General features: G+C 43.4%; 1 protein-coding gene across 1 annotated transcript in view; it reads right to left on the bottom strand.

Annotated features, from left to right (window-relative positions):
- atg7 (ATG7 autophagy related 7 homolog) overlaps nt 1–19282 on the bottom strand; it is a 203268-nt gene that overhangs the window by 166007 nt on the left and 17979 nt on the right. Inside the window, exons 9-11 of the mRNA XM_084317014.1 lie at nt 6410–6534; nt 4506–4596; nt 1408–1552 (exon numbers count right to left, since the gene is read on the bottom strand). Coding sequence (XP_084173140.1) covers nt 1408–1552; nt 4506–4596; nt 6410–6534 — 361 coding nt within the window. The remainder of the gene's footprint in view (nt 1–1407; nt 1553–4505; nt 4597–6409; nt 6535–19282) is intronic.

Here is a 19282-nt window from a genome sequence, read left to right as displayed (position 1 = left end):
CAAAACATCTGTTGGCAAAACATGATATTAGTGTGCAGAAATGCGCGTATTCGACTGCCTTGCGCGCAGTGTTCCATCTGCATCCACTGCAGCCGTAACCGTAAGCCAAGATACGGAGTTGCCTAGGCTAATAACGAATTATTACAAATAGGCTAATAAACAAAACAATTGTTTAGCTACAAATACTACAATCTAAACTTTTTATAGATCGTCAAGCTGAGGCGTCAGCCACTATGTCCCAGGCCAGTGAGCCCAGGGCCACCACACATCCTCCCTCCCTCCACCACCCAAAGTCCTTTCTCCCTAGCAGCTAGAGGAAGGATGACAGAGGATAGGGTGAACCAGTGTCACAGTTCTGTTAGCCTTTTGCATTTGTTGTTTATTATAAAAAGTCTATAATTCAGAGTCAGACACATTTAAAACATTGTTGCTGCTGTTGCTGAAGAAATTATATTAATTTATTATATTTATTTATAAAGTTATATAAAAGAACATTGCTGCTGCTGTTGCTGAAGAAATTATATTTATTTATAATACTTATTTATAAAGTTGTATTTATAAATAATAAAGCAATGTTGATTCTGTTCTTAATTAATTGTCTTTTTTTCTTGCAAAAAAAGAACCAAAAAGAACCGATAAGAGTATCGATAAAGTACCGAACCGTTAAGCAGTATCGATAAGAGTAGTAGTATCGATAAAATCCTAACGATACCCATCCCTAGTCACGAACGCTGTTTCTTGCCTCCCACAAGCCGGCTGCAATGTGGACTAAGTCATACATAGCACGAGTCCCCTCCGGTACTTGAGGTAACAGCAGTCGCATCTTTTCACCTGCGCAGCTCGATCTCTCAGTGGCGAGGAGTAACGCGTGGGAGGCTCACGCTGCCCCCGACACTTCATGATTCTACTGCGCAGGCGCACCAACCGACCTGTAGGAGTCGCTGTCCACAACACCCGATCCCCACCCATCAGTTTCCCACCCCCTAATACGGCCAATGTGTATTAGTATGAACGACCAGCTAAACTGAAAACAATGTGGAGCGCTGGGCTCGAACAGGCAAGCACAGCGTCTCCGTCATTCGTGGCGAGCGCCTTGCCCACTACGCCACGTAGCCGCCGCAGACGTTGTACTCTTAAACAGTACTGTATATTTGTAGATCTGGTATGTCATAAATGTCTGGATGTAACAGTACTGTCTATCTGTATGTCACGTATGTAATAAATGTTATGATGAATTGAAAATGGGGGACCCTGATGTGTAAACAAAACCAAAGTCTTTCTCTGGTCTGCATCCCCTTAACAATTGTGTGTATTGAGCCGTACTGTATTATTGTACACATTCTGCAATCTGTTAAATAAAATGTTTAATCAATCAATCAATCAAACAGTACATAGTAGTTACTGTACCATGAGAGTCCTGGCCACGTTGCAGCCCAGAGTTCCAGCTCCCAGCAGCAGACACTTGGTGCTGACCACCTTGTCCAGGTCCAGAGAGGGAACCAGCCTCCACCTCATCAGCTTCAGGTTCAGGTCCACAGACGACTCTGCTAGCCTGGGGGGGGGGGGGGGAGAGGGACGTCTGTGGTTATTTAAATAGTAGCCTGGGGGGGGGGATGTAGGATAGAGCAGGGGTTCCCAAACTTTTCAGGCCGGGGCCCAGAAAATAAGGCGTCAGAGAGCCGCGGCCCAATGCACATCGTCAGGCTTTTTTTATTTATTTTTTTGCCAGGCGACCGATTTTTTAAGCCAAATATCACTTCAATCCTATTAAGTTAGTTCAAGGTAGTTATTCATTTATATGTGCTATTTATGAGAGGGCTAACTTGTTGCAAAATAATAATGATAATAATAATAGCCTCATTAAAATACTATTGTTGCTTCGGTTGTTTTCAGCGTTTTATGTGCATAATCTGTTATTTAGTTTGAAATGTTCGTTGAAATAAGTAGATTTTTAGTTTTTGTTTATTTATTAAGTTAATATAAAACCATATAGTCACATTTTAGAATACAATAGAATAGGATTTTAGAATACAACTAGAAACACTGTCCTGGCCTGCTTCTAAGTTCAGTGGCTTAATCATCTCGCGGCCCTCCCGTGGCTGCTCGCGGCCCACCTTTGGGTCGCGAACCCCGACTTTGGGAACCACTGGGATAGAGCACGGCTGTGGTTATTTAGGCTGCGGTTACACTAGGCCCGGTTTTCGTTTCAGTTTTCAGTTTCAGTTTCGCTTTTCAGAACGCTACGTAACGGCAGGCAAGTTAGACATCGTTTTTGCCTCCTGAGCACAGTGATGTATACATGTAGTTAGAGCTGCCGCGGTATCGGTATTACCGCGGTATCGCTGTTACATCATGCCCACCGCAGCGTTGGGCTGAATACCGGCATCACCGCTGTTTTTTATTATATTATTATTATTATTACGCTCTCTTTGGGCTTGCGGCTCTGCAGATATACCCTACTTCTCTGTCGAGATTCCAAGCGACCCTATTGGGTACCAGAAAAGTCACATGAAACACTGCAGACCACTGATTGGTCAGAAGAGATACGCGTCACATGCTGGAGCATCTTGCAGTGCTTTTACTTCCTGAATCTCAGCCATGAGCCATTGATCAGAGCTCACAGTCACAACACGGCTAATAGTACGTTAGCTCCCACCGGAGACCGGAGTGGATTACCGACGCCGTCGCTCCTCAGGGAACGAGGCATAATGATTTTACTGCAACGAAATGTTATAATAAAAGCCCTTCGTTCTATACACTTGTCTGATTGAAAACTTTATTAACAGACCGCAGAATGGGTACAACTCGGCACGCTCTGAGCAAAAAAAGGAACTTAGATATTAATTGAGTAACGCTTGCCTTGCTATGGTCCGGTAAATACGAACGTGTAATTATACTAACGTTAATGCCACAAATCGAATGCCTTTGTAATCATAAGTAGTAACGTTATAATAAGAAGAAGAAGAAAGGGTCGGGGGGGTAACCGGCGGGCGCGCCGCTACCACCCCTGCTCGCGACACCGAGGGGAGACTTCGAATCCGTGTTTCACTTTTAATAACGAATGCGTGCATGCCGAATCCCAAACAATATTCATGCTGCAAAGTCATCCTCTAAAGATAGACATTTAGACTAGAGGCAGGCTATATGCTATCAAGAGTAGACCGCGGCGGTAGGAAATATTTTGCAAATTTGTGCGGTAAGGAAAACATCAATACCGCGGCAGCTCTACATGTAGTACAATGCCAAAGCAGTAGGTGGCGATGTAGTTCAAACATGAAGGCAATTTTCAACCAATCAGAAAAAAGTTGAATGTGCCAATACACTTCCTGCTAAAAATCAACAATCCACCATCTTTAAATGCCTCGCGTGAGCCATTTAGCCAACGTAGCATTTATTTTTCAGCAAAGAAAGTGCAATAAAAGTGCAATAAACAAAACGGATACATTCACTGTGTGTTCTACCTCTCATTTGTTGATGAAACAAAACTAACATCAACACAATTGACCACCAAGAGCGGAGTTTAGTCTCACAAAAAGATCGTCGCCGATTTTGTTAGCTTACGTGCTAACGTGATTGGGATATGCCAGTATAACAGTATAGCATTGTGGCTAGCAGCGAAGTTTATTAGCTTATGTGCTAACGTGATTGGGATATGCCATTATAACAGTATAGCATTGTGGCTAGCAGCTTGGTAACGTTAATGCTAGCAGAATGAATGGATGTAAACTTTATTTAACAGATTGCAGAATGGGTACAATACAATGCGGCTCAATACAAACAATTGTTAAGGGAATGCAGACTGTTGTAGCTTGGACTGGGCTCCTTATAACAATAACTTGACAACACGTTGGTAGCCGCAGCTACTTGGGACAGCTCTGCTGTAAACACTGGAAATAACCTTGCGGGTCCGTGCGTGCATGGGCATTGGGCAGAACGGCTCCGTATCCGGCTCGCGCAGATTACATGGCACCATTGTTGGCGAGTTTCGGCGAATTTCCAAAACGAAAACACATTTTGAGTGTTCCCGCTAGGGGAATGTGTTTTCCTGCCAAAACTGCGTTTCTTTTTAACTTGGACAGCAAACGTAATCATTCAGCAACAAAAACAAAACCCCCAGTGTGACCATGGCCTTAAATACTACCCTGGGGCGGGGAAGGGGGCGGGGGGGGGGCAGGGGGGGTGTAGGAGAGAGGCACGACCGTTACATTGCAAAATGAAATTCAAGGACTTTCAAGTACTTTCCTATGCACCATTTTTAATTTTAAAAGGGCATTTAAACAAGAACAATTTGATCATGGATGAACAAAACTTTCAATGCAAATGGTTGATTTGAATTTCAAGGACTTTTTAAGCACCTTGTAAAAGAAATGGGCTGTTTTCAAGGAATTCCAGGCCTTGACTTTTTTTTCGTCAAAAATCAAGCACTTTAAGCACTTCAAGGACCTTGTGTGCGAACCCCGAGTACTGTACACCTGTCTGTTTCACACGCAGTGGTCCTAACGTACCTCTTGGGGTCCATGCATTCACTGAGGTTCACCATCCTGGGTCCCATGGCTCCCTTGGGGTTCTTCTCCCAACCCACGTTCTTAGGACACGCTGGAGAGGAAAACATAACCATAATAATTACCAATTCAAGGGCGGCTACGTGGCGTAGTGGGCAGGAAGTGTCGGGGGCAGCGTGAGCCTCCCACGCGTTACTCCTCGCCACTGAGAGATCGAGCTGCGCAGGTGAAAAGATGCGACTGCAGTTACCTCAAGTACCGGAGGGGACTTGTGCTATGTATGACTTAGTCCACATTGCAGCCGGCTTGTGGGAGGCAAGAAACAGCGTCCGTGACAGGGGAGGGTTGAATTGGATGATACGAAATTGGGATGGGAGAAAATATAGAAAATGGGAGAAAAAGTGGATCAAAAAAAGAAATTACCAATTCAATAACATGTCATTATCCCCGGTGGGGGGGAGGGGGGGGGGGTTAGTGTCAGGTGGGGCAGAGCACTAATGTCTTGTCTCCATTAGCTGTGTTCAGTCTGGTTGGGGCTATAACCATGGCCAGGTTTGGTGTGGTGTGGTTGGGTTTTGCGTCTCCATTGCGCTTCTTGTAAACTCTCTGGTTGCTAGGCAACCTTTCAACATTCACACACCAGCAACTGTGGGACACAAGCTAAACCATGATGATACAACAGTCCCAGCCAGGTCTGGCCAGGTTGTGAAAGGTGTCTGTCTCTGCCGGGGTGGTCCAGCCGGGTTTGGCAAAGGTTCCAACGACAATGGAGACGCTCACGCTCACTGTGTGCCAGACAGGCCACAGCACGGCTAAACCCTGCATGCTAGTGGAGACAAGGCCAGGGTTACGGGTTCCATTCCCTGTGTAGCTCAGTGGGTAGAGCATGGCACTAAGACTGCCAGGGTTGGGGGTTCCATTCCTTGTGTAGTTTATTGGGTAGAGCACGGGGCTAACACTGCCAGGGTTGGGGGTTCGATTCCAGACCATACTGTTTTCCATAAGGTTTATTTGTGGCTAATTAACTTGAATCTGGTTATCTAATTAACTTGAATCTGGTTATCTTGAATCTGGTTATCTAATTAACTTGAATATGGTTATCTAATTAACTTGAATCTGGTTATCTAATTAACTTGAATCTGGTTATCTAATTAACTTGAATCTGGTTATCTTGAATATCTAATTAACTTGAATCTGGTTATCTAATTAACTTGAATCTGGTTATCTAATTAACTTGAATCTGGTTATCTAATTAACTTGAATCTGGTTATCTAATTAACTTGAATCTGGTTATCTAATTAACTTGAATCTGGTTATCTAATTAACTTGAATCTGGTTATCTTGAATATGGTTATCTAATTAACTTGAATCTGGTTATCTAATTAACTTGAATCTTGTTATCTAATTAACTTGAATCTGGTTATCTAATTCACTTGAATCTGGTTATCTAATTAACTTGAATCTGGTTATCTAATTCACTTGAATCTGGTTATCTAATTCACTTGAATATGGTTATCTAATTCACTTGAATCTGGTTATCTAATTCACTTGAATCTGGTTATCTAATTCACTTGAATCTGGTTATCTAATTCACTTGAATCTGGTTATCTAATTCACTTGAATCTGGTTATCTAATTCACTTGAATCTGGTTATCTAATTCACTTGAATCTGGTTATCTAATTCACTTGAATCTGGTTATCTAATTAACTTGAATCTGGTTATCTAATTCACTTGAATCTGGTTATCTAATTCACTTGCATCTGGTTATCTAATTCACTTGAATCTGGTTATCTAATTCACTTGAATCTGGTTATCTAATTAACTTGAATCTGGTTATCTAATTCACTTGAATCTGGTTAACTAAATCACACACACACGCACCCCCCCCCCCCCCCCCCCCCCTCACCTGGGTTATTGAGGTCCAGCGAAGGCAGCTTGACAGTAAAGAAGATGCTGTGTTGGACGGAGCGACTTCCCTGCAGGGTCCGGTCTCTGAAGCACAACACCTCCACTGATCCCAGAACAGCTCCCCTGAGAGACACAGAGACACACCGTGTTATAACACAACACCTCCACTGATCCCAGAACAGCTCCCCTGAGAGACACAGAGACACACCGTGTTATAACACAACACACACCATGTTATAACACAACAGACACACACCATGTTATAACACAACAGACACACACCATGTTATAACAGACAGACATAGCCTAAATATTATTGAAACAGAATCACACAGTAATCCATTTATCCTGGGCGCCCATTCCGCCCAAGTGGGGAACCATGTAACGCTCTGCGTTGCGAAGCGGCCGACCCGGGTTCGATTCCCAGACCCGCCGTCCTTTACCGAATGTCCCCCCCCCCGCTCTGTCTCCAGTTCTTCCTCTCTCTCTCTCTCTCTCTCTCTACCGGACTGCCCGGTAGTAAAAACAATAAAAAATCTACCAAAAACATAGAAAAAAATAAAGTTAGTTAAGTTTTTCTTTAGTTCGTAAATTTTTTTGCGTTTTTTTTTGTGTTTTCGTTTTAGTTCGTTCTTTTTTTTGTGTTTTTGTTTTAGTTCGTTCGTTTTTTTGCGTTTTTGTTTTAGTTCGTTCGTTTTTTGCGTTTTTTTTTTTTTTATTTAGTTCGTACACTTTTTTGCGTTCGTTTTTTTTCGTTCGTTTTTTTGCGTTTTCGTTTTAGTTCGTTGTGCACCAGAGTGACGAGGCTCCCGCTGGGAGAGGAGGGTCTACAGTCGTGCACCAGAGTGATGAGGTCCCCACTGGGAGAGGAGGGTCTGCAGTCGTGCACCAGAGTGACGAGGTCCCCGCTGGGAGAGGAGGGTCTACAGTCGTGCACCAGAGTGATGAGGTCCCCGCTGGGAGAGGAGGGTCTACAGTCGTGCACCAGAGTGATGAGGTCCCCGCTGGGAGAGGAGGGTCTACAGTCGTGGACCAGAGTGACGAGGTCCCCGCTGGGAGAGGAGGGTCTGCAGTCGTGCACCAGAGTGATGAGGTCCCCGCTGGGAGAGGAGGGTCTGCAGTCGTGCACCAGAGTGATGAGGTCCCCGCTGGGAGAGGGTCTACAGTCGTGCACCAGAGTGATGAGGTCCCCGCTGGGAGAGGAGGGTCTACAGTCGTGCACCAGAGTGATGAGGTCCCCGCTGGGAGAGGAGGGTCTACAGTCGTGCACCAGAGTGATGAGGTCCCCGCTGGGAGAGGGTCTGCAGTCGTGCACCAGAGTGATGAGGTCCCCGCTGGGAGAGGGTCTACAGTCGTGCACCAGAGTGATGAGGTCCCCGCTGGGAGAGGAGGGTCTGCAGTCGTGCACCAGTGATGAGGTCCCCGCTGGGAGAGGAGGGTCTGCAGTCGTGCACCAGAGTGATGAGGTCCTTTATTTTTTTGCGTTCTTTTTTTTGCGTTTTCATTTTAGTTTGTAAATTTTTTTGCGTTAGTTTTTTTGCGTTTTTGTATTAGTTCGTTCTTTTTTCTGCGTTCGTTTTTTTGCGTTTTCGTTTTCGTTAGTTCATTTTTTTGCGTTATTTTTTTTGTTCGTTTTTTTTTTAGTTCGTTCTTTTTATTTGCGTTTGTTTTAGTTCGTTCTTTTTTTTGCGTTATTTTTTTGCGTTTTTGTTTTAGTTAGTTCATTTTTTTGCGTTCTTTTTTTTGCGTTTTTGTTTTAGTTCGTTCATTTTTTTGCGTTATTTTTTTTGCGTTTTTGTTTTAGTTCGTTCATTTTTTTGCGTTATTTTTTTTGCGTTTTTGTTTTAGTTCGTTCATTTTTTTGCGTTATTTTTTTTGCGTTTTTGTTTTAGTTCGTTCATTTTTTTGCGTTATTTTTTTGCGTTTTTGTTTTAGTTAGTTCATTTTTTTGCATTCTTTTTTTTTTTCGTTTTTGTGTTCTTTTTTTGCGTTCTTTTTTTGTTCGTTTTCGTTTTAGTTCGTTCTTTTTTTGCGTTTTTTTTATTTTTTGTTCTTTTTCATTTTAGTTTGTAAATTTTTTTGCGTTTGTTTTTTGCGTTTTTGTTTTAGTTCGTTTCGTTTTTTTGTGTTTTCGTTTTCGTTAGTTCATTTTTTTTGCGTTATTTTTATTTTTTTTTTTTTTTTAGTTCGTTCTTTTTTTGCGTTTTTGTTTTAGTTCGTTCATTTTTTTGCGTTATTTTTTAGCGTTTTTGTTTTAGTTAGTTCATTTTTTGCGTTCTTTTTTTTGTTCGTTTTTGTGTTCTTTTTTGCGTTCTTGTTTTTAGTTTTCGTTTTAGTTCGTTCTTTTTTTGCGTTTTTTTATTTTTTGTTCTTTTTCGTTTTAGTTTGTAAATTTTTTTGCATTCGTTTTTTTGCGTTTTCGTTTTAGTTCGTTCATTTTTTTGCGTTCTTTTTTTTCGTCCTTTTTCGTGACGAGGCTCCCGCTGGGAGAGGGTCTGCAGTCATGCACCAGAGTGATGAGGTCCCCGCTGGGAGAGGAGGGTCTACAGTCGTGCACCAGAGTGATGAGGTCCCCGCTGGGAGAGGAGGGTCTACAGTCGTGCACCAGAGTGATGAGGTCCCCGCTGGGAGAGGGTCTGCAGTCGTGTGTGTCCTTTTTTTGTGTTCGTTTTTTTTGTTTTTTTTTTTTGTTCTTTTTTTGCGTTCGTTTTCGTTTTAGTTCGTTAATTTTTTTGGTTTTTTTTTGCGTTTGCGTTTTTGTTTTAGATCGTTCGTTTTTTTGCGTTCGTTTTCGTTTTAGTAAGTTTATTTCTTAGTGTTTTCGTTTTAGTTCGTACATTTTTGTGCGTTTTTTTTTTGCGTTTTCGTTTTAGTTCGTTCGTTTTTTTGCGTTTTAGTTTTTCTTTTTTTATTCGTTTTTTGTGTTCGTTTTAGCGGTCGTTTTCGTTTTAGTTCGTTAATTTCTTTTTTTTTTTTTTTTGCGTTTGCGTTTTTGTTTTAGTTCGTTCGTTTTTTAGCGTTTATTTTTTAGTGTTTTCGTTTTAGTTCGTACATTTTTGTGCGTTTTCGTTTTAGTTTGTGTGTGTGTGTTACCATGGAGACCTGGTGGTGTGTGTGTTACTGTCCTGTGTGTCTCTGTCCTGTGTGTCTCTGTCCTGTGTGTCTCTGTCCTGTGTGTCTCTGTCCTGTGTGTCTCTGTCCTGTGTGTCCTGTGTCTCTGTCCTGTGTGTCTCTGTCCTGTGTGTCTCTGTCCTGTGTGTCCTGTGTGTCTCTGTCCTGTGTGTCTCTGTCCTGTGTGTCTCTGTCCTGTGTGTCCTGTGTGTCTCTGTCCTGTGTGTCCTGTGTGTCTCTGTCCTGTGTGTCTCTGTCCTGCGTGTCCTGTGTGTCTCTGTCCTGTGTGTCTCTGTCCTGTGTGTCTCTGTCCTGTGTGTCCTGTGTGTCTCTGTCCTGTGTGTCTCTGCCCTGTGTGTCTCTGTCCTGTGTGTCTCTGTCCTGTGTGTCTCTGTCCTGTGTGTCCTGTGTGTCTCTGTCCTGTGTGTCCTGTGTCCTTTTTTTGTGTTCGTTTTTTTTTTCGTTCTTTTTTGCGTTCGTTTTCGTTTTAGTTAGTTTATTTTTTAGTGTTTTCGTTTTAGTTCGTACATTTTTGTGCGTTTTTTTTTTGCGTTTTCGTTTTAGTTCGTTCGTTTTTTTGCGTTCGTTTTTTTGCGTTTTAGTTTTAGTTTTTTTTTTTCTCGTTTTTTTTGTTTGTTTTTTGTGTTATTTTTTGCATTCGTTTTTGTTTTAGTTCGTTAATTTTTTTGTTTTTTTTTTGCGTTTTTGTTTTAGTTCGTTCGTTTTTTTGCGTTCGTTTTTTCTTTTTTTTTTTCGTTTTTTTTGTTCGTTTTTTTTCGTTCTTTTTTTGCGTTCGTTTTCGTTTTAGTTCGTTCGTTTTTTAGCGTTTATTTTTTAGTGTTTTCGTTTTAGTTCGTACATTTTTGTGCGTTTTTTTTTGTGCGTTTTCGTTTTAGTTCGTGTGTGTGTGTTGCAGTCGTGCACCAGAGTGATGAGGCTCCCGCTGGGAGAGGGTCTGCAGTCGTGCACCAGAGTGATGAGGCTCCCGCTGGGAGAGGGTCTGCAGTCGTGCACCAGAGTGATGAGGCTCCCGCTGGGAGAGGGTCTACAGTCGTGCACCAGAGTGATGAGGCTCCCGCTGGGAGAGGGTCTACAGTCGTGCACCAGAGTGATGAGGCTCCTGCTGGGAGAGGAGGGTCTGCAGTCGTGCACCAGAGTGATGAGGTCCCCGCTGGGAGAGGAGGGTCTGCAGTCGTGCACCAGAGTGATGAGGCTCCTGCTGGGAGAGGGTCTACAGTCGTGCACCAGAGTGATGAGGTCCCCGCTGGGAGAGGAGGGTCTACAGTCGTGCACCAGAGTGATGAGGTCCCCGCTGGGAGAGGAGGGTCTGCAGTCGTGCACCAGAGTGACGAGGTCCCCGCTGGGAGAGGAGGGTCTGCAGTCGTGCACCAGAGTGATGAGGTCCCCGCTGGGAGAGGGTCTGCAGTCGTGCACCAGAGTGATGAGGTCCCCGCTGGGAGAGGGTCTGCAGTCGTGCACCAGAGTGATGAGGCTCCCGCTGGGAGAGGAGGGTCTACAGTCGTGCACCAGAGTGACGAGGTCCCCGCTGGGAGAGGGTCTGCAGTCGTGCACCAGAGTGATGAGGTCCCCGCTGGGAGAGGGTCTGCAGTCGTGCACCAGAGTGATGAGGTCCCCGCTGGGAGAGGAGGGTCTGCAGTCGTGCACCAGAGTGACGAGGTCCCCGCTGGGAGAGGGTTCGCCTGCCTGTGGCCACGTCGGCTGAACGCTCAGGCCCTTTGAAATCGACACTGCATCGCTTTATTCGCTAAAATAGTACTTATTGTGGGGTTTAACCCTTTCACTGCCACACTACAGAAGGTTAACCAACCGTCTGTAATGTTAGTAAAGGGACCTTCTGTAGTGTGGCAGTGAAAGGGTTAACCTTCTGTAGCGTGGCGGTGAAAGGGTTAACCTTCTGTAGTGTGGCAGTGAAAGGGTTAACCTTATGTAGTGTGGTAGTAAAGGGTTAACCTTCCGTAGTGTGGTAGTGAAAGGGTTAACCTTCCGTATTGTCACATTGAAAGGGTTAACCTTCTGTAGTGTGGTAGTGAAAGGGTTAACCTTATGTAGTGTGGTAGTAAAGTGTTAACCTTCTGTAGTGTGGTAGTGAAAGGGTTAACCTTCTGTATTGTCACATTGAAAGGGTTAACCGTTTGGTAGTGTGGCAGTGAAAGGGTAGTTTACTCAAGTAGAAGAGCTGTTGCTTTTGAGTGTCCGTCTGTAAAGTTAACCCTTTCACTACCACACTACGGAAGGTTAACCTTCTGTATTGTCGCAGTGAAAGGGTTACCCTTCTGTATTGTCGCAGTGAAAAGGGTTAACCTTCTGTATTGTCGCAGTGAAAAGGGTTAACCTTCTGTATTGTCGCAGTGAAAGGGTTAACCATTAGTGCGGTAGTGAAAGGGTTAAGCAGTAGCTGGAGTGCTCTGGTCATTATGTAAGGGATAATGTATGGCTACGAGGTCATTGTCGCAAAATAATTGACCGACACGTAGTTTAAAATACCGAGGCGCCGCGCCGAGGTGTTTTAAACGTCAGTGAAGGTCAATTATTTTGCGACAATGACCGAGTAGGCTATACATTATCCCGCTTATTACATGGCTAACTTACTAACAATATACCTAATTCATTTGACAAATCGCAGTTGTTCTGTGGCTCTGTCAGCCCAAATAAAGTGATTATTATTATCGCGGGCAGCAGCCTCTGTTCTGGCTCCGCTGACACTCCGCTGTCAGTGCAGCGCTATACAATATCCCGCTTATTACATGGCTAACTTACTAACAATATACCTAATTCATTTGACAAATCGCAGTTGTTCTGTGGCTCTGTCAGCCCAAATAAAGTGATTATTATTATCGCGGGCTGTTCTGGCTCCGCTGACACTCCGCTGTCAGTGCAGCGCGGCAGGTGTGTCTGATTTGCTGCACTGATGTGGGCTTGATTGCCAACAGCTGCGCACTGCGGTCATTATTGAAAAAACAGCGGTCATTATTGAAAAATAATGACCGCTGTCGGGGGGCTATTGACCAATCACAAGCAAGCATTTCGGCGAATGTGAAAACGCCATGTAATAATCATATATAATATATATATATATATTGAGTAGGGATGTCCCGATCACGTTTTTGTGCTCCCGATCCGATCCCGATCATGTGATCTACCGATACCGATCTTTCCCGATCCGATACATTTTTTATTTTTTTTTATTTTTAACCTTTTTTTTTTATTCAACAAACATGACCATGTTCACGTCTTAAACTCATACTGTGGCCTTAGTTTTGGTTTTAAATTGCATATCATAATTTATTTATTTATTGTCACAGAGCAGAAGAATTGTCAAAACAAACCAATAGTATCCAGCTGCAGAACGGCAGACCAGCCACACTCTCAGACCCAAACGCATTTCCTTTGATTTAATTATACATCAAATGATTTATGTCAAGGATTGCAATGCCTCGCTTGAATGAAGTTAACTTTTCACCTGGATAATGTCAACATTCAGGGTGAATGTAATGTGAGAAATTGGGATAAAAAAAATTAAAATATATTTTTTTTAATTTGGGTCTGAGGGTGTGGCTGGTCTGCCGTTCTGCAGCTGGATACTATTGGTTTGTTTTGGCAAAATTCTTCTGCTCGGTGTGACAATAAATAAATTAATGATGATATGCAATTTAAAACCAAAACTAAGGCCTCAGTATGAGTGTAAGACGTGAACATGGTCATGTTTGTTGAATAAAGAAAAAAAAGTAAAAAAACAAATAAAAATAAAAAATCCAGATTTTTTATATATTTTTTTTCGATCCCGATCTTCGGAAAATCACGTGATCGGATCGGGGCATCCCTAATATTGAGTACTGATGACTCAGACTTGGACTCGAGCATCGACTGCATTCGGACTCGGAAGGTGCAGACGAGGACTCAAGACTAATTGATAAATAGTTATTTAATTTTTTTGTAATAAGCCCTAATCATTTGGCATAAGATATTGATGGCTACTACTAGTGCATTTGTTTGGCTCAAAGTAAATAAACTCCCTTTGAAATGGTGTCATTTATGTTTAATGTAGACCTTTTGTTATTTGTACGTCAGCTCTTTGACTGGCAGAGTGGAGTGGACTCAACCTTGGTGACTCGGACTTGGACTCGGGTAATGGGGACTCGACTCGGGCTCTTCCTTGGTGACTCGGACTTGGGTAATGGGGACTCGACTCGGGCTCGACTCGGGCTCTTCCTTGGTGACTCGGACTTGGACACTGGGGACTTGAGATTTAGTGACTGGCAGGGCTTGACGTTAACTTTTTGGCTCACTAGCCACTGTGGCTAGTGGTTTTCCAAAGTCACTAGCCACTCAGCATTTTCACTAGCCCTGGGCAGGTGGGCAGGTGTCAACGTCAAGCCCTGGTGACTGGACTACAACACTGCTAGTGGCCGAGCACACATCCACCAGAGTGTCCATTCAGCACCACCAACAGTGCAGACTGGGGGGCTGTGTGGCTCTAGAGCCAGTGACACCACTGACAAAGGCAGGCCCTTTGAAACGGATGCCGCATCGCTTTATTCGCCAAATCTACAAAATAGTACTTATTGTGGGGGTTTAACCCTTTCACTACCACATTACAGAAGGTTAACCCTTTACTACCGGGCGGCCGGGTAGTGCAGCGGACTAAGCGTCTGTCTACCACCACAGAGACAGTGGGATCGAATCCGGCTGTGGTGCCTCCCGGTTGGCCGTCCGTCCATACTAACACAATGGACCTATCTCAAACCCTGCCCTCTTTTCTTGATCCTCCAATCACAACTGTCGCTTACCTCGGACAAACAAAGCTTGTCCGAGGCAAGAGACCGTTGTGATTGGAGGATCAAGAAAAGAGGGCAGGGTTTGAGATAGGTCTATTGGCAGTGTTAGCGGGTGGGAAGCCGGCGTGGGTGGGTCCTGGTCGTTGTAAACAGCGACTCCTACAGTTCGGTCTGGGCGCCTGCACAGCAAGGGAAGGAGCTGGAGAGAGGCAGTGTGACCTTCCACACGTTACACTCTCCCGGTGAGGCATAACGACTAACAGTGGGATGGGAGAAGAATCGGAAAAAAGGAGGGGGGAAAAAGATTTAAAAAAAAATTTAAAATACTTTACTATCACACGAGAGCCACAGACTCTTGATGTGGTGCTGAATGGACAGCTACGGTAGCAGTGCTTCAAGGGGATCAAGGTACTGTAGCACTGCTAGCTGTCCGTTCAGCACCACAACAAGAGTCTGTGGCTCTGTCCAAGGTGCTGAAGTTGCACTGCTAGCCGTCCATTCAGCCCTGACAGCCAGAGCCACACCGCTCCCAGGCTGCAGTGTCTGTGGCTCTGTCCAAGGTGCTGAAGTTGCACTGCTAGCCGTCCATTCAGCCCTGACAGCCAGGGAACAAACTTAACTTTTTGACTTACCAGCCATTTGGCTGGTAGATTTAAAAAATGACCAGCCAGGCAGATTTTTTACCAGCCAAAAATTTAAAATAGCTTTTTAGTATATTGCCATGTGTTATTATTACTATATAATACTCTCATATGCTATTTTCAATTAATATCATAAACAACATAAGGAATATTAGCATAATTTTGAGTGGACTGAAGGAATGAGTCAGCGTTAATAGTTTTAAATGCAAATAATTTATTGAAACATAGAAGTGGGGTCGGACACACACACACTGTTTCAACTCACCACCCCCGCATCATATTGTAGTCTAGTCTGTCTTCAAACTTCCACTCCTCTCGAAACCTTTTTATATTTGAATATCAACATTATCTGTGCATCCTCAGTAATCCTGAGTTTACTACAATATACTCCTCTCCTGAGTCCTGACTAGTGACTTCATCGTCTTTCCAAACGCACACAAACACACAGAGAAAGGGAGAGTGCCCCCCCCCCCCCCCATTTCCCTTTCCCCAGTCCACACTGTCTGCTGTTCTCTATGGCTCTGCCGCTGATCAGGATTAGCTTGTTAGCTTACGCTAACATAACGTTCATTTCGGGCGATGTGGGCATAAAGGAATGGCGACGATGCAATGCATGTTAGATGCATTTGACCCGTTGTGAGAAGAAGAAAAAACCACAGACTTATTTCGGCTCGCAAAATAGGCGCACTGCTGTGTAGCTCTGCTCTCAGGGAACAAACTAAACTTTTTGACTTACCAGCCTTTTGGCTGGTAGATTTTAAAAACTACCAGCCAGGCAGATTTTTTACCAGCCATTGGCGGTTGGCTGGTACTTATTTTGTTCCCTGCTGACAGCCAGAGCCACACCGCTCCCAGGCTACAGAGTCTGTGGCTCTGTCCAAGGTGCTGAAGTTTCTTTCTTCCTGTTGCTGCTGAGTGCAACTAATTGTAAAGTTCAGAATATTAGTAAAATGTAGCTTTGGGTTGGGAAATATGAATGTTTATCCCCTTTGGTACAGATTGATCTAATGTGATATTGATTTAATGTGAATAGGTGCTCGGTAGTACTGACCTAATTGGTTAATTATGGTGTTTGTGTTTTTGTTAGCACAATGAATGGAAACGGACAATGACGGGTAGCCTAGGCATTGTCCAACTAACCCCTCTCCCGAAGGCTACCCGTCACTGTCCGCTTCCATTCATTGTGCTAAGCTAGGCTAACATGCAGCCAGATAGCTTTCTACTGAACGCACAGAGAGGAGACTGGTATCTATCTTCTCGTCTCTCTCTCTCTCTGGAGAAGACGGTAAGCTAATTTCCCAAAATGTTGGCGTGTTCCTTTAACTCCTGGTCGCTGCGTTTGTTTTGGACTGTTGCCGATATATAATACGTAAATATATGGGTTATGGCTATTGTCGATTAGTTCTTTATTTATGTTTTCTCGTGAAAGCGTGTCATGTTAACCCTTTCACTGCCGCACTACCAAACGGTTAACCCTTTCACTGGCGACAACACACAGCAGGTTAACCCTTTCACTGCCACACAACAGCCGGTTAACCGTCGGTAGTGTGATAGTAAAGGGTTAACCTTCTGTAGTGTGACAGTGAAAGGGTTAACCGCTCACTGGAACAGAACAAGCTCCTGCAGGCTCTGTTTTTGGAGTTTCGCGTTTTGCTTTAAGACGAGGATTCCAGGGCGGCTAAGTGGCGCAGTGGGCAAGGCGCTCGCCACTAATGCAGGAGATGCTGGGTTCGAGCCCAGCTCTCAGCGTTGCTACCAGCTTGGCTGGTCGTTCATACTAATACAATTGCCAGTATTAGGAGGTGGGAAGCCGGTGGGTGGGGATCGGACGTTGTGGACAGCGACTCCTACAGGTCGGTTGGTGCGCCTGCGCAGTAGAATCAGGAAGCGATGCGGGCGGCGCCCCTCCAAAGCGCAGACCCCCGCCGCTGAGAGATCGCGCTGTGCAGGTGAAAAGATGCGACGGATGCCTCCTCGAGTACCGGAGGGGACATGTGATGAAAGGCTTCATCCACATTGCAGCCGGCCTGTGGGTGGCATGGCCTAACAGCGTTCGAGACAGGGGAGGGAAGAATTGGACGATACGAAATTGGGGACGGGAGAAAAATATAGAAAAATGGGAGAAAAAGTAGGTAAAAAAAAAAAAAAAAAAAAAAAGAGGATTCCAAGGTGGAAACATCGTCCGCGTGTCCCCTGCTGCGTCCGGGAGCTCCGTCCACAAAGGAGGTCAGGTGATGACGGGATGAGGACGGTGATTCAGGAGCGAGGAGGTCGATATTCTGCAGATCTGGGTTTTGTTTTACTGCCGGACAGAATGTCTACGTCTGTGAGGTTTAGCTGATTACAGGTTTTAATGCAAACTCTGATTCGTGCATGTGCGTCTGTGTGTGTGTGTGTGTGTGTGTGTGTGTGTGTGTGTGTGTGTGTTAGTCTGCGTGTGTGTGTGTGTGCAGCTATAAAAACAGCATCTGTTTTTAATATTTGTGTGAAAACTTCAACGTGCTTGGACTGGGTTCCCCCGGATGAAATGTGCGGCAATAAATAATAATAAATCTAAAGTACTGAGTCACCTCCCGCTGTGAGGAAGTATGTTTCCTTAGTGAATATTTCAGTCAGATTTACATCTCGTATCAAAGCGGCCGCCGCTGCTCACTCTCCATCGAGCCTCTGGCTTTTAACAACAGTGAGGATGTGAGAAGGATTAAGAATAGATTATTTTTTAAATGTATCTAATTAATTAGAACACAGTAGGGCTGAGCCCAAACGTTCGAACCTTCGTTCGTTACGTTGGCGTTCAAATTCTTGCGTCTATTCATTCTGTTTAAACCAATGGGGTTTTTTTTCTTCACAGTTGCAGATACAGATTAGGCTACACTAATATTATAGTATTAAAAGAAACTGATGAGTTATATTCATTAAAGAAAGTTGATTTAATAGAAATAAAAAGAATACTAATTTAATCAGATTAATCACTTTATTCAAATTGAGGATTTAGTTTGAGGATATATATATATATTTTTAAATAATAATAATAATAATAATAATAATAATAATAATAATAATAATAATAATAATAATAATAATAATAATAATAATAATAATAATAATAATAAAAAAAATCTTAAATTTTTTTTTGAATTTTTTTGTAATTATTAAAAACGAAGGTTCGAACATCCGTTCGAGAAACCCTGACGAAGTTCGAAAATCCCCAAAAAACAGGCTTCGGGGGCACAGCCTTAGAACACAGTTTCTTGAAGCAGGGTCGAAGGCTACTATTCGCGTTGATGTGTCAAAACAGTAGTGGTTCTCGTGTGGAGGAGAGATTAGCAAAGAAGGTCCTTGTATCTGAGCTCCGGGAGGGTCGTCGAGGAGAAGCCTCCTATTCTCTGTCCTCGCTCCACAATGGAGGAGACGAACTTCACAGTTGGGAGCTGAAACACCACCAATCTTTCGCCGTCGACTAAAAAACACACTTCTTCAATCAATATTGGAAATGAAGAAGTCTCATATACTGTCTCATACCATCATGCACTCTTCCTACTAATACGTCTCTACTACTCTGCACTCAACACCCAAGTTTCAACACTGTTTGATGATCGTTGTTACTCGGCTGTAAGAGTCGTACCCTTCCTGCTGACTTGTCGTACAGAACTTGTGAGTCGCTTTGGATAAAAGCGCTCAGCTAAATGACTAAATGTAAATGTAATATATTATATATAGGGATGTCCGATATTATCGGCCGATATCGGCATTAAAATGTGATATCGGAAAATATCGGTATCGGTTTTCAATTTTTTTTTTACATTCCTATAACCTTTATTTACCCAGGCAAGCAAGTAAGAACAAATTCAGATTTTATTTATTGTCAAAAGTATGCATAATGTTGTGTTAATTCCACAACAAGAGATATGTAATGTTAATTACCTGAAATTATTCCGTTTTTTGGGGGGGGAAACCCTGCATATATCGGTATCGGTTGATATCGGTTGATATCGGTATTGGAAATTAAAAGTTGGACAATATCGGTATCGGTAAAAAAGCCAATATCGAGCATCCCTAATAATATAGAATATGTATACTTGTAAAGATTGCAAGATGCAACACAACTCATTGTAAGAGAGTTGGACGCCTCAGAGAATGCATTTCAAATGAAGTAAACTAGATGACGAGGTCATTATTATAACAAGCTCTGATATAATAACTTGGCCTTATGTTCATACATGTAGAAGTACGTATACAAGTATAGTATACACTGTAGAACGTGTCTTCAGTAAAGAAATATAGTACAGCAGTTGTCTTTAGTATAGAAGTAGAGTATGTAGA

This window comes from Notolepis coatsorum (genome assembly GCF_963971535.1).
Source record: "Notolepis coatsorum genome assembly, chromosome: 6".
NCBI lineage: Eukaryota > Metazoa > Chordata > Actinopteri > Aulopiformes > Paralepididae > Notolepis > Notolepis coatsorum.
The sequence above is the reverse complement of the archived record's forward strand: the minus strand, read 5'-3'. Positions and strand labels throughout refer to the sequence as shown.